Source organism: Gavia stellata, chromosome 10 (genome assembly GCF_030936135.1).
Source record: "Gavia stellata isolate bGavSte3 chromosome 10, bGavSte3.hap2, whole genome shotgun sequence".
In the NCBI taxonomy this organism is placed as follows: Eukaryota; Metazoa; Chordata; class Aves; order Gaviiformes; family Gaviidae; genus Gavia; species Gavia stellata.
This window is the reverse complement of record NC_082603.1, coordinates 26,062,501-26,077,531: the sequence shown is the minus strand read 5'-3', so window position 1 is coordinate 26,077,531 and position 15,031 is coordinate 26,062,501. Positions and strand designations below refer to the sequence as shown.

Sequence of the window (15,031 nt, the reverse complement as noted above, 5' to 3'; positions counted from 1 at the left end):
GCCTTTCCAGGTGCCATCTGCACCCCATTGGTCGCATGCGGCTCTGATGTGCTGTGGCCAGTGGCAGCCCCTGACTGTCCCCTGCTCCTGCCTGCCCCCTGCCCACCACCTTCCCAAGGGGGCTCAAAGCCACTAACAAGAGGGGGGGTGTGGAAATCCCAGCACTGCACTGCTGGGGTCTCTGTCAGGTACAACCCACACAGGTGCAGAGGTTTATCAGCTGGGGTGGTAGGAAGGGAGGGAGGGATGGATGGATGGATGGATAGATGGATGGATGGATGGATGGATGTTGCCCTGGGGTAAGGAGAGTCACTCTCACCCCTGCCAGGGGGTATGCTCCTCTCTGGCAGGGTCTGAGTTGAGGTGTTCTTGCTATAAAACCCAGGAGCCAGCAGGACCTGGGGATTTGCGCTGTGGGAAGCCTGGCCCACGTTTGGCTGAAGGGCTCCTCAAGGGCCGGTGGAAGTCTGTGCCAGCCAATGGGGTGACTGAGTCCTCCCTGGGCTTGTGCTCAACCCTGTTGTAGACACCAGAGAATCCAAGTGGGTGAGAGCTGCCAGGAGCCGTGTCCATGCTGGGTACAGATCTGGCCCCCCATCTCCTGCTTGGTGCCACCAAGGGCTGTGGGTGATGAGGGGGGGCAGTATCAGTGCTGTGGGAGGAGAGGTGGGGAAGGGGTTTTGGCCTGAAGGAGCTCCACGCTCAGGGCGGGATGCTCCCCATGGGCAGGGCACATGCCCAAGCAGGTCTTTGCATCTCAGCAAGTGGCTGAGCCCCTGAGGGTGACTCTTACTGCAAAAAGAGGATAAAATAAGAGAGAAATTTTCCAAAATTGGATGTGCGTGAGCCGAAATGTTGGTTGTGGCTGTGCCAAAGCAGCAGCTTGATCCTGTCCTGGGACAGCCAAGGAAAAAGGCTGGAATTCCTGCAGGCAGGAATTTCCAAGTCCCCTCTCCTGTCTCTCCATCACAGGACTCCCTGGGCAGGCAGAGCTCACTGAGCACCCCACTCTCCCTGAGCAGGCGCTGCAGACCATGGCCAGACTCATCGAGGCACTGGAAAAACAAGGTATGGACAGCCACAGCATCCATCTGCAGGGTGTACGTGGGTGCACACGTGCAACCACCCGCTCTGCCTGTGTTCGGAGGTGCCCCAAGAGTATCACTAGAGCCAAACCTCTCCCCACACACCCCAGTACACGTGCAGTGTGGGCAGGGCGAGGGAGCTTGGTGGTCTCAGTCCCTGCCCGCTTACATTGTGCTGGAGGGAGGATTTGGGGCTCAGGACTGACCCCTCTCTCCTGGCTGCTTGCTCCTCAGGTCTTGACAGTGAGGTGCTCTACAGATCTGCCTCTGGGGCGCTGGGGGATGCTGAGCTGAAGCAGGCTCTTCTGGCGGGTAAGTCCCAGAGCCGCGTCCCTCCCTGTATCCCTGGTCGGGAAGGGGGGTGTGGAGGTGATGTTACCCGGGCACAGCAAGGATGGGTTACTGGCTCCGATCTCGTTATGGCCCTAATTACAGCTCTGTAAGGTCCTGCCTGTATGTGAGCCCCTCTCTGCTCCCCCAGTACCCTGGTGTGATGCTGCTGAGAAGGATGCGGGTGCAGGGCTGGGGCTTTTCATTAGAAGCTCAATTTTTTTTAGGGAGAAAAGCATTTTGTTTTGCAAACCTTTAGGGTTTCTATTCGAGAAGTGGGGCCAGGAGAAAGCCTCTTGTGGGTGCGATAGGGAAAAAGAAAGGGGGAAGAAAAAGCTGATTTTTTAGGAGAATGGGAAGGGTGTTGCAGAACTTAGGGATTATGAGCAGTGTGCGGAGGAGGGAGAAACCATCTCCCCAGCCCTGCTCCTAAATTCACGGCTGGGATGGCACGGGGGCGTTGGGGACATGATGGATCCAGTGTACTGCTCAAACCTGGGGAGGGAGGGCTGCGTCGAGCATCTCCATCCTCCCGGCCGCGCTGCCCAGAGGGCGGCACTGTGGCACCGGGCACGGTCCAGCCCCGCACAGTCCGGTCCTGGCACCGCGTCCCCCCCGCCCCGCCCGCCCTTGAGCCCAGCATCCCGGGAGCTGCCGGCCGGGGCCTGCGGCACGGCACGGCACGGCATGGCACGGCACGGCACGGCACGGCACGGCACTGCGGGGCGGGGGCGGCGGCTCTGCCAGCGCCGGGAGCCGGCGGCAGCCGGGCCGTGTTGCTGGGGAGAAGGGCTGTGATGAAATCGCTATATTAAGCAACATGACCTCATCGCTTCGCCCGCGCACCGGGAGCCGAGTCCCCGCCGGGCGGGGGACCGGGCTGCGGAGAAGGAAGGGATGCAGGAGAGGAGATGCTGGGGGTCCCCAGGGCTGCTCCATCCCCGCTGCCTGAGGAGGGCTGTGCTCCCCTGGGGATGATGGGGGGCACGGTGCACCCCATCACCCTGCTCTCCTCCCCTTGCGGAAGCCCCCGCTGCAGTCTGGGGAAGGCAGGAGCAGCGGGGTGTGCTCTCACATGGCCTTGTCCCCCGGTCCAGACTTCCCGGCTGATCTCCCGAGAGGGTGAAGGCATCCGGAGATCAGTCCCCGCGGCCCCGGCTGCCCTGGGCATGGATGCGCAGGCTGGGCAGGGGCAGCGACAACAGCATGAGAAGGATGCTTTGCTTTCCGAGCGTGCAGGAGTTACGGGTCCTCCGTCCTCCCCGTGCAGCCGGTGCACCATCCCCAGCAGACACAGGGCTGCCGGGCAGCACCGCAGCGGTCACTGCCGAAACCCTGGCCAGCCTCGGGAGACTGCCCCAGCCCAGGGGCAAAATCTGCTGGCTTTGCCGGAGCCTGGGCTGGAGCCCTGAGCAGCTGCTGAGTCTGTCTGGGTTTTCATCTCCCGCTGCAGGACCCAGCACAGGGCAGGGAAATGCCGTCATGGTTTTCAAACCATTTGAAAGCCCTGAAAAATCCCCAACAGCCCTGAGTGACTTGGTGGTCCCAAGCCCCCCATCTCCTCTAGGACCTAAATAAGTTCTTTTATTTGGCAACTCAGGGGGCTGCGCCGTGTGCTCAGCAACACTGAGCTGGGCAAAGCCAGAGCTCCCCGGAGCTGGCTGGAGGGGGTAGGACATGTCACGCATTTGCTAGTTCTCAGCTGAAGGGGCTGATGCTTAGTTCTGCCAGAGGGATGCTCTGCAAACAGCATGGGGATGATGCTCCTGCCAGGGCCAAGCATCCTGGCAGAGCCCAGGCTTGGCAGCCTGCTCCCCCTGCAGCCTCCTGCGGACCAGAGACCAGCGGTGCTTTCCCAGGGCCCTGCTGGAGCCCAAACCTGGCTGGGGAGGGCAGGAGAGCATCTCTGCTTTGGCTCCCATACTGGCTCTTCCATTGCATTTGGCGGAGTAAAACATCCCTGCCAAAAATGGGAGTTTGCATGCCCCATGCATGAGACAGCAGAGGTGAGGGTCGCGTTTCTCTTCCTCCCGCGCTCCTGATGGTCGATCCCTCCAGCACCCCATCTCTGCCAGCAGCCCACCTGAAAAAGTTCCATCTTGGGGAACAGGGGGAAATCAGAGCCGAGGCTGGCAGCAGCTGGAACTGAACCACATCTTGGCCGGGGGGAAAACTGGGTTCCCACTGGGGGTTTCAGCTTCCCCGCGAATACCCAAATCACATTGGCGTTTGGCAGTGGTGGCAGGAAAACTGCTAGAGAGTGCAAGGAAAAAGGAGCAGGGGCTGGAAAAGTTTGGGTGTTGGTTTTCTAACCCCCAGATCTTAATGTGTCAGAGCAAACAAGGTGTTTTCTACACTGAAAGAGCATCTGAACTTCCAGTGGGGAGGAGGAGGTTTCTCTGGGGACAAGGAGCCATGCAGGTCAGAGTGGTCCTGGCTGTCCCAGAAAGCCCGCAGGCATCGTGTCCCTGGGGCCAGGCAGCACAGGAGCCCACGTGAGTTGTGCTGATCGAACCCTTTTCCTGTTCCTGGCCCTTTCGGAGCCCTTACCCGTGGGGGACTTAGCCTGATGGGGCAGCCCCCAAGCCAAACATCACCCAAGCTTTGGAATGAAGGTTTCCTATCCTCGTGGGGCTGCAGCAACGTTGGGTACTGCGGACTTGGACACAGTGCAGCTCCACATGGCTCTACAGCCTGGGCTGAGTCTGTCCCCATCCTGGCGCTGGTGACGTCCTGCAGGATGGTGGCATCTTACCGCTGGCTACAGCCTGTGCACCAAACTTGGGTTTTCCATGTTGGATGACACAAGAAAAATTATCTATAGGTGAAAAAAGAAAGAAAGCAAAGACAGAGCTTATTGATAGAGGGGGCGGTCAGCGAACCAAGCACCTCCACTACCACCCGGCCAAGATGCCACTGAGGTCGGCGGGTGAAGCACAGACGAAAGGGTGGTTGGGCTTGCAGCTAGCTTACACTGGCTCCAGAGGAGAATTAATTGTTTTAGGGCACTCGGTGCTCAATTCAGACCCTTATGCCCCAAGAGGCGAGTGGGGCCATGCAACACCACTGAACACAAGAGTTGCAGTCACATGGCGGCACCAAAAAGGGACTTAATGAAAAGTCGCAGCCCCACAGGGGACTGGGGGGACTCACCAAAGGGTTGCAGGTGATCACCCATCCAGAAGTCCCACTGCAGACACAGGGAAAGAGTTACGGGCAGAAAAAGAAGAAGAAAGTAGAGCTTTAAACGGCAGTGGCAGGGTGCAGCACCCACCCTGGCTGCCCACAGTGCTCCCTGCAGTGCCCAGGTGTGGGGCTGCTTCATGGCCTGGGGGCATCTCTGTGCCCTTCGTACCAGGAGCCACACGCTGACCCCGAGGGTTTCCAGCCCCCAGCATACCTGCTGTCCCCTGTGTGTGGCTCAGCGGCTGTTTGGAGCACACGGGATGGAGCAAATCACCTGCAAAGTCCCCAGTGCCTGTGGACACAAGGTGTATGAGCCCCTCCAGTGCCATGGGGTGATGTCTTCTCTTCCCATGCTTGCTTGGAGTCCTGCCCACACTCCTTTCCTCCTGAGATGTGCCGGCCAGCCTTCTCCTCGCGGCTGCCGCTGAAGCTGGAAACTTGGGACCTTCTCTGGCCAGTGCCAGCAGAGCCATGGGTGGGCTGGTGTGTGCTGGAGCCCTTCGGAGCTGAGGGACACGAGCTTGGGGAGGCTTGGCTTGGGGATGGCTGCAAAGTCCTGTGTGTAATGGCCAGGCAGTGCTTTGCCACCGCTGGGTAGGGATGGTCTGCATCCTCATCCTTCCTCCCTGCGGAAGGACAGGGCACAGAGACTCTGCAGGGCCCCCCTGCCCTGTGGCTCCCTGGGTGCCCCGTATGGGTCAGATGATGCTGAACCCATCCAGGATGGTGGCAAAGCACTGAAACCTCCCACATTTTGGATAACCCGTGCCCCGATCTGGGGTCTGGGGTCCAGCTGCAGGTGCGAATACTAAGACCCTTCCCCAGGTGCACGGGCAGCACTGGGAAAAGCCTCTGCCGCTGGCAGGGCCAGGCAGGAGTCGCCTGCACTCCGGGGTGCCCAGGGCGAATCCGGCAGCAGTGTGAGGGGGATTGGAGCCGGTGTCTCCAGGCGTGCCATGCCTGCGCTGCCATCCTACCCGCTTTGATCTCGGGCCCTGGCGCAGAGCAGTCTGCCTGGAGACACACTCACGTGCCGGGGAATTAGGTCAGGCCTCGGTGGGGATTAGCGGGCGGCGGTGGGTCTTGGGGCTTCACCGGGGCTGCCAGGAGCTGCTGCTGGGCAGAAAGGGCTGGGCTGGCGGGGAGAGCAGCCTGGGGGGCCTCTCACCACTCCCCCCATCATTGGGACGGGGATGCCCAGGGAGGGAGCGTATCCCCATCCTCATCCCTGGGATGCCAGAGGGCGTTGGAGGCCCCTGAGGGCTCTGGTTTCTCCTGGCGGAGCCACTACCCCCACCACAATGACTTTAGTCCCGAAACCAGGCGCCCCAGTGCCTGCCGCGCTGCTTTTTATTTATACCTGCAGTGGAAATAAATCCTGCATCCTCAGAGCCTGGCAAGAGGTATGAGCTCATCTCATATATTTGGTGGTGACGAAAGAAGGGTAAATAAACGGCAGCAGTGCAGACGTCCCTGCCAGACCCATCTGGGCGAATTGGGGGTGAGCTTTTGCTGTCCCTTCCCATAGCTGCTGGGGAAACTGAGAAAGGGAACTGCCCTCGAGAAGCAAAGGTGGGGGAAAGGCAGCTTCACCGGGTGCCCTTCAAAGAGGGTCCCAGCAGCCCTGCCCTGGCTGAGTGCAAGCCGGGGGTATGCCGAGGTGAAACCCAGCTGGGAGGTGTTTGGGGCTGCCAGGAGCTCCCGTGCAGAGGCAGGAGGTGTCCCAGGAGGTGTCCCAGCAGCTGCCAAGACCCCAGCACAAGGTACCAGCGGGCTGGCATAGAGATGTTACAATGATGCTGAGTCTAAGCCAGGGAAATATTCCCTGATTTCGGGCACAGTTCCCCTGTAAACACCCACTGTGGGATGCCCAGGGGCCTCGAACACCTGGTCGGGCCCAGGGGATGTGCAGATCCTTGTGCAGGCAGCATCCATGTGGATGGGAAGGTATAGCCCCCATGACTGGACAACAAGGACATCCCTGCAGCACCAGCTGATGATTAAACCTAAAAGGTCCGGAAGGGGTAGGGAAACTCCCAAGTCGGTATTTAAGTTAGCCCCAGGTATGGGTGGTTTGGGTACCCCTTTACCATGGGGACCATGCACCCAAGAGCATCACGCTGCAGCAGCACTTGGCGGCCAAGATCCAGCTTAGCCTGTAGGACTCCCTGCAGCACCCTGCTGCAAGAGAGGCTGCGGGTGCTGGGCAGGGTCTACACCCTATCACGCACACGCTGGCTGGGGATGTGGGCGCAGATGTCACCTGTGTCCACATGCAGGGGACAGCCAGTTAGCAGGACTCACTCAAGCTTCTCTTTCAAAACAAACTCCCCCACCTCCTCCCTGCCACCTCTTGGCTAAACATCCTCCGCGTTTACCGAAACTCTGGGCTTACTCACACCTCCCCAACTGCCTGCAGCTGCCGGGAGAGGTCCTGGCGTTTCCTGCCCAGCCTGACTCAGCCCAAAGCCCCGGCACCCCTCTGCCTCTGCTGGGATGCAGGGTCTGGCATCCCGGTGGAGGGAGGCTGGGAGCACCCATTGCTTTTCCCTCTGGGCTGGTGGTCATGCCATGCACCCCTTCCCCAGCCCCAAATTTATTCCTGCTTTTCATCCCCCATGGACAAGGGATGCTCTCCGCTGGTCCCCGGCTGCTTGCTTGCTCTGTCGGCGGGTCAGCAAGCAGGTTGTGTGCTGGAGGGGGTTGGTGTGGGGTTGAGGTTGGGGTTTGGGGGTGTTTTCCTTCTATTTGTGGCAGGCGGATGGAATCCCTCCGTCATTCCCCCGGGGAAGGGATGAGAACATCTGGAGAGCAGCGGGAGAGCGTGACTCATCCTGCAGCATCATTAACTTCTTATAGCTGGTTATCATCTCCCTCTGATAAGGAGAGAGCAGCATCGTGGGGTCAGGCCTGCGGTAATTGGCTGGGAAGGCTCCAGGGTTAACCCTTCCCCAAGCTGCCGGCCGAGCATCCCGGAGCTGTTGGGGTGCAGCCGGTGGTGAGGAGCAGCTCGGAGCACCCCCCCCGGCTGTGCTCTCAGCCCAGCGGGGAGCCCAGCTCACCACAGAGGCTCCAGGGGAAGGAGGGGAGCTGGGACAGGAGAATGCCACTGCATCTCCAGGAGGATGGGGGCAACAGGCTAATGGGCTATTTCTAGCCAACACGCCAAGGAAAATGGTGCCATCAGCAATCAGTCCCTGTTAGCAGGGTGTGAATTCTGCCCCCCCACACCCCCCCCAGCCTCCCCATCACGCCTCTCTCTGGGTGTAAAGATGTTTTTGAGTCTTGCTTTGAAACCAGCTGAGCCTTCCCTTTGAACACCCCCCCAAGCCCATGCCTAACGATGCAAACAAGCTAATTAGGCCGCGGCGGAGCCCGGGGCTGATCGCCTGGGGCCAGCGCCTGGCAGCGGCCCCTTCCCTGCACAGAAACATCTTGCGGCTGCTCTCCCCAATCCATGCCAGCATCCTTAAGGCAAGTGACATGTCCCTGGAGAAACCTCCGTGGCGGGCAGGGGAGACCAGCCGGGCTCGCCTCAGGTGAGAAGGGGTTTGGGGTTTGCCCGGTGCATCCCGCTGATGGGAGCAGCTCTCTGGAATGCAGCTGCTTGCCTAAGCAACGAGACTCTGAGACCCTCCAGCAGCATCCCTGGGGTTTAGCCACGCGCGGCAGGGTTTCAGCCCAAAACGGGGTTTGGAGCATCTCATGGGATCCACGACCCCACTCTCCGCCCCCTGCCCGGCTGGAGCCAACCTGCCAGCTCAGTTCTCCAGGGCAAGCACTAGCAAAAATGGGGAACTGGCTGTCATCCCTCCACAAACCCCTGTAGAAATAACCTTTTTGGCCAGCTGAGAAGGTCCAGAAGTGTGGCTGGGAGATGGGAGCATCAGCGTGGACCAGAGTGGAGCCAGGGTGCAGCAGGCGAGAGCTGGCACAGCCCTGCCCGCCTCGAGGATGCTGAGGGGAGAGTGGTCCATGGGGTGATGCTGTGACATCGGCGGGTGCCAGAAAGGCAGCACCCACCTTTGCGCCGGGTCATGTTTGGCCACACTGGACAGCTGCCTGCCCTGGCGCGGTGGCATCTCTCCCGGCTGTCCCCACGCTGCCCCAGGGCACGGTTCCCGGCTGGCCGGGTGCTTGCTCCTGAAAATGAGGTAGCGTCTCCAACGGCTGGGTTAAAGGCTTTGCTTCAGACATTGGTCAATCTGTTTTCTCTCTGGACTCTGAGCCAAATGGCAGGCACTGTCCATAAGGGACCTGCCATGGCTTCTTGTTCCCAAGCAGACAGAGGGGGAGGCGGGCGGACTCCCGACCTGCCTGGCCCACAGTGGGAACCCCGCAAGGAGACAACATCAAGGTCAAGGTGCCCCAAACCAGCCTTTGCCAGGAGTTAGGGAGCTGGTCCTCATCCCAGTCCTGCTGGCCGGGCACCTCCGAAGCCTTGCCCTAGGAAACAGCTTTTCTTCGCTCTTTTGGGCTTATTGCCCCAGAAGGGAGCATGGCCACACGCAGTCACCTCAAATGGTTGGAGACTCAAGGCATTTTCTGCTGGAAAATGCTGGGCTGGGAGACAGAGCATCTCCCAAAATGGCACTGATTTCAGTAAAGCTGCATTTGGGGGTAAAGACCAAGAGAGAGGAGGGGAAAGGGGCTCAGAGCAGGGCAAACTCACCATGTTCTTCTCAATCACAACACATTGGGCCGTTTGGGGCCTGATACATCTTTAAGAAAGTGCAAAATTTGCTCTTTTTTCAATATTCTCATTTAGAGGCAGCAAGAAATTCAGTTTCTACAAATGAACCATATCAAACGATCCCAAATATCTCAGGCTTTTTTATTATTTCCCCTCCCCAAGATTTCTCCTATGAGAAGAATTTCAAAACATTGCGTTTGGCTCCAGTTCGACTCAAAGGCGGATTTTGAAACCTCCAGATCTTTGCAAAAGGGACCGTTACCCTCTGGGCAGCCACCTCCTGGCCTGGCCAGTTTGAGAGACCTCCAAGAAAAATGCATGAGGCAATACCAAAGGATGCTGAAAGGGTTCTTCACCCTGGACCCCGGTGAAGCAACGTCCCCGCGCTGACCTGGCCGCGGGGCTTGGATGGACGTGTCCCACCCTTTGGCTCCTGCTGGCTGGGCTCAGCCTCCCTGGGGTGCTTTGCCCCATCCCTGGAGCATCCTTCATCACCTCCCCTGGGGCAGCTGCCTTTCGAGGTGTCTTCTGAGTGTTTCGGGCTCACTGGGGGTGACGTGGGCCTTCAGCGATGTTCATTGTCTGGGGACCATAACCCCATTCCATGCATGCATTTTTCCAAGCAGTTCCTCAGGCTGGGGTTGGCACATGGTGCCTGGCCCTTGATAGCCCAAGGGTGCCTGGCGCAACCACTCAGCCGGTCCCATGGGTGCTATCCTGCAGTGGGGTGCCGGTGGGACGGCGAGAGCCCCTGCCCCACACACCAGAGGCACGCGAGGCAGAGATGCTGCCTTGTGCTCTCTATGGGCACATGGAACTCAGGGTCAGTGGAAACTGGGACAGGAATATTTGCTGGGCGGGGGTTGGCAGTGAAATCATGGGCTGCCACACCTGGGGGATGGGGGCATGGGCAAAGAAATCGGCACCCATGTCCGGAGGAAGGCCCACAGGGAGGGAAGAGCTCCGAGCTCCGTGCTGGAGGGGCAGCACCACGGGCTAAGGGCTCCCGCTGGGTCTCTCCCCGCAGACGCCTCGGCTGTGGACATGGACCTGTATGATGCCCAGACGCTGGCGGAGGCCCTGAAGTGGTACCTCCAGGAGCTCCCATCACCCCTGATCCCTCCGGCTCTCTACAGTGACTTGGTCCACATGGCTCAAGGTAAGCACGGCCGGGCTCCCCCCATGCCCAGGACCTTTGTGGGGTTGGAGGAGCTTTGGCAAGTCCCTACAAAAGCTCACCAGCATCTCCAGAGTGGCTCCTGACTCCATCCCCTGCCCCATGCTGCACTAAGGGCAGGTCGTGAGAAGGACCACTGGGAACATCCCCTGTGCCAGAGCAGCGCAGCAGCTTTTGGGAGATGCTCCGGGAAAGCGAGGGGAGACCTGGTGGGCAGCTGCACCCCCACCACAGCACGGCCCTCTCCCACTGCAGTGCCCAGAGGAGGAGGTGCTGCCTGCTGGGACGGGTGGCTGCCAAGGCTGGGTGATGCTGGCCCCAGAAGAAAGCATTATTATAATATTTTGGCTCTGCTGCCTGGGAATTTTTTACTGTAATCTTGTTAACTCTTGGCTTTATATGGGCATAGAAAATTCTCTGCTTTTTCAGCTTAGTGCCGTTAGGAAGTGCCTTTAGGTCCCTGCAAGCTTGCCAGCCTCTGTGCAAATGTATGAGACCGTCAAGGTTTTGGTTTTATTTGATTTTTTTTCAAATAAACAGGGCAGGTCTCATACCGAGGTCAGCAAAGTCCACGGTCCATCCCAACGGGCAGCCTGGACCAAAACCCATTTCAAATGAGTCCTCACAGAGCCGCTCAGCCCCTCCCAGCCCAAGCCCAGAGGCACCACCAAGCACATGCCAAGCCCTCACCCACCATCTTAGATAGGACCTGAACCCCTCGCCGTCTTCGAAACCAGGATTTCCCCTTTCACAGTAGCCCTCGTCTTGCTGCCAGTTGCTGCAGTACCTGCCACCCCCATGCATCACCTCCCCATCCTAAGCCAGATTAGCGCTTGGGCAGATCATGCTCTTGGCTGCCTTAAGACGCACCAAAGATCACCCGTGGCCAGACCAGCATGGCCTTTTCCTGCTATGACCTGGTGAGAAAAGGCCACAGGCTCTTTGTGACCTCCAACAAGGCAGGAGGGACATACGGAGAAGATGAGGGATAACTCACACCCCGTCCTCCCTGCCCTGCGCAGAGACGCAGCCGGGAAAAACACCCCTGGGGCTGGTGGCACCAAGACACTGCCTTCCCCTCACCCATTGGAGAGAGGAGAAATCAAAGGCAGCCTCCCTTCCAAGCATAAAAATGCAATTAAGAAGCAATTAGCTGGGTTGCCTCGTTAAGCAACTTCAAAGGGAAGCGCCTTTCTCCTCAGCCTGCACTGGAGCGGGCTCTGCTCCTGGCACAACGGGTGCCGGAGGAGGAGGCGGTGGAGGTGGAGGGGCAGGAACGGAGGCGAAACCGATGGGGATTTCTCCGGGGCTTAAAAAAATAAGTAAAAACTCAAGTCTTTTAGGAGACGGTGCTGGTTTTCGGCAGTCTGCCCTGCAAGCAGGCTCCTTCTGCCCCGCTCGAGGCTGCGGGCTAGAAAAGTGGCGAGCCGACCACCTGCAAAAGGAGGTCAAAAACATCCCCAAATTCCCCCTTTGGCTGTGGACCTTCCCCCTGTGACATCCCCTGGGTGCAAAAATGTGCAAAAAGCAGCCGATGGGGGTAGGGGAGGCCTGGAGTGAAGCCGAATATCCCGCAGGACCAGCCGGTTGGACACAGGGGCACACAAACACCCCACTGCCATCTCAGCCAGGTTGCAGACCTGCTCGGGAGAGGATCCCAGACCCACCACCCCTCCGGCTCCGGCGCACCCCAGCCCTGAGGATGGATGCCAGGAGCTGGCTGGGCATCGGCCAAGCCTCAGCCCTGGTGCAAAGAGCCGCGGGGAGCTGAGTCAGCCCCCGGCCCAGCCGGGCTTTGAAGCCGGCTGAGAGCAACAGAGCCCTGGGGACCTCCCTGTCCCCCGCAGATGAAAGGGCTGGGCCATGGCGGGGACAGAGGATGGCTGGAGAGCCACTGTTTCTAGTGCCCGGGGCTGGACCGTGGTTCCAGGCCGCTGAGCTCACAGCTCACAAGACTGGGGAGCCCTGGCCAAGGCTGCCAGAGGGCAGCGGGGACACGAGGGGATGCTGGTGGGAACACTGCAAGGCTGCGGGGCTGCTCGGAGTGCCCACGACAGGGGTCCCGGCAGCACCTCCGTGATGTGCAACACCATTAGGTGCCTGCTTGTATTCACATGGGCAATTCAAGTATGGCTGGAAGTAGTTACTCCCTGACCAGCCCTCCCTGCTGCTGCATTTCAGGGGGCAAGAGAGGCCACGCTGGGAGGGCTGCAGGGGCCTCACTGCAGCCATGCCTGTAGCTGTCAGCCGGTACAGGTTTTTTTCTCCTAAAAAGCCTTTTCCCTCCCAGCTTGCTTTTTCTGCAGGGGAGGGCTGAGCCTTTGAATTCGGCAGGTCTTCCAGCTGGTACCTGTTTCTCCTCTCTGCTTTTGCTCCTTTTCCATGGCTTTGCAGGGCAGGACAGGATAGGGCTTGGCTCAGCTCTTGCTGTTCTCCATTGGAGCAGCAGCTTGTCCCCCCCCGCCACGCTCCCTCTCTGGCTGTACTGAGAGGAGGACCGTGCTCATGTCACCCTACAGTCTGATCTGGGGTGGATGAGTGGGTAAATGGGGCTGGCAGCCTCCAGCAAGAGGGGGCTGAGACCCCCAGGGCGTCACCTCCTTGTGCCCTGCACTCCCTGGGGTACCCATGTGTCCCACAGCCTGTCTGCAGGAAGGGATGGGCTGCAAAGAAACAGTCATGGTTTTTGGAGGAGAGGTTGAAGTCAGGTTTCTTTGGGGCTCTGTGGGGAGTAGAGACCTGCCACAGCTCATGCCATGTGTGCTGGCGGGTGCCGAGCTCCTACGAGAGACAAGGGGATGCCCCAGCCTCCCAAACTGACATTTCTTCCCCACTGTTTCCCCTCCACTGCAGAGATCCCGGGCCTGGAGGAGTGCGGCCAGCGAGCCAGAGCGCTGCTGGCCCCCCCAGCCCTGCCGCAGCCCCAGGCACTGCTCCTGCGCCAGCTCACCCGCCACTTCTGCCGCCTCTGCCAGGGCACCCGCAGGAGCCGCCTCTCGCCCCGGCTCCTCGGCGAGCTCTTTGGGGAGCTGCTTCTCCGCCCCGCGGCAGCCAGGTGAGGTGCCCCTGCCATGCATGGGACGGGGCAGGCAAGAGAAGGGTGCCCATAGCCAGGCATGGGCACACTGGTCCCCAGCCGAGCTGGTTTTGCTGGATGACAGCCCACCAGCAGCTCAGCCCCGGGGTTTTCTGAAGGGGGAGGCCAGAGCTGGGAGCCCCCATCCCAAGTGTGATGCTCTGACATCACACCTGTTCCCCTGATGGCCAGGCGTGATGTCACACACAGGACTGGGACACACAGCATCGCCCCAGTCCCACAAGAGATCCATTGGGGTGGCTGGCTCCTGTCCCAGGGGCATGAGGGTCTCCGGGGGGACTGAGCTGCTGGAACCCTCACAGACCGCTCCCTTCTCCCCACAGTACCGAGGCGAGCCCCGAGCTCCGCGCAAGGATCCTTGAGTCACTCATCGTGGCTGGCGAGGCAGCGGAGGTGCCGGCAGCCCCTGGTAAGAGATGCCCGGCTGGTGGCGGGGCGGGGACAGCGGGAGTGAAATTCGGGGAGGCAATAGCAGCAGGTTGTGGGGCGGTTTCGGTGGCCAGTGCGGTGTTGGGAAGGTGCCCGCATCCCTGCGGCAGTGCCCAGGATGAGCTGGCTCCCTGGCTGGGCATGCTGTTCCCATTGCTCTTCCTTCCCTCTCCTCAGAGAGGCTGGTTTTGGGGCGTTTCTTTGTGGTTCCTCAGAAGGTTTGCAGCTGTTTTTGTGCTTAATGTCCGTGTTGCTGCTCTTTGGTGCCGGTGTGGTGCAAGTGGGTCCTGCTCTTCCGTTTCGGGGGGGCTCGGTGGGTGCGGTGCTGTCTGTCGGGGGCTGCTGTGCAGCTTGTTTCGGTGAGCAGGGATCTGGCTGCAGTCTGGGAGGAAAAAAAATACCAACACGACAACATAATGGCAGGATGGTGCTTGCTACAGGATCAAATCTGCGTTTATGATTTTTGACTTTGCATTTAGTTTTCACATGTGCAGAATCACACTGTGTCCGTCAACACACTGTTGCTTGTCCTGTGGGGCATCCCCAGGATGGGGACAAGGATGGGCACTTGTCCCCCACTTCTCCATGCGTGGGAAAGGAGCTGGGAGCATGTGTTTTTCTGCAGATGTTAATGACCCCACCCAGCCTTCACCCCCCCAGGACTGCAGTCCTGCCCCTTTTATTACCAACACCAGCATTTGCCTCCAGCATCTCTTTGCTCTTTACTTCTGCTCTGGTGGTTGAAGTCCCAGCCCTCTGCTGGCCACCCTCTCCGGCAGTGTCCCCCTTGCTTGGTGGCATCTCATGTCCCATTGTTGTCCAAAACTGAAGCGCATGCCCCCTGTGCCCTCTGCAGCACTCCAAGGATGGGAAGCGAGCAGTCCATCCAGACAGAGATGTATGTGGTAGGGCAGGAGGGAGCTCGGTGGAGCACAAACCACAGACCTTGAGGACCACAGAGGCCCATCCCTGGGGGATCCCATCTCCAGGCAGCCACCAAGATCCAGCTGTGTCCCCACACCGAGGTGTCCACA

At 59.7% G+C, this 15,031-nt stretch overlaps 1 protein-coding gene across 1 annotated transcript in view; it reads left to right on the top strand.

The window, feature by feature from the left end:
- PIK3R3 (phosphoinositide-3-kinase regulatory subunit 3) overlaps window positions 1-15,031 on the top strand; it is a 78,603-nt gene that overhangs the window by 5,236 nt on the left and 58,336 nt on the right. The window contains 5 exon segments of the mRNA XM_059821613.1: window positions 973-1,068; window positions 1,320-1,397; window positions 10,322-10,453; window positions 13,325-13,526; window positions 13,892-13,977. Coding sequence (XP_059677596.1) covers window positions 973-1,068; window positions 1,320-1,397; window positions 10,322-10,453; window positions 13,325-13,526; window positions 13,892-13,977 — 594 coding nt within the window.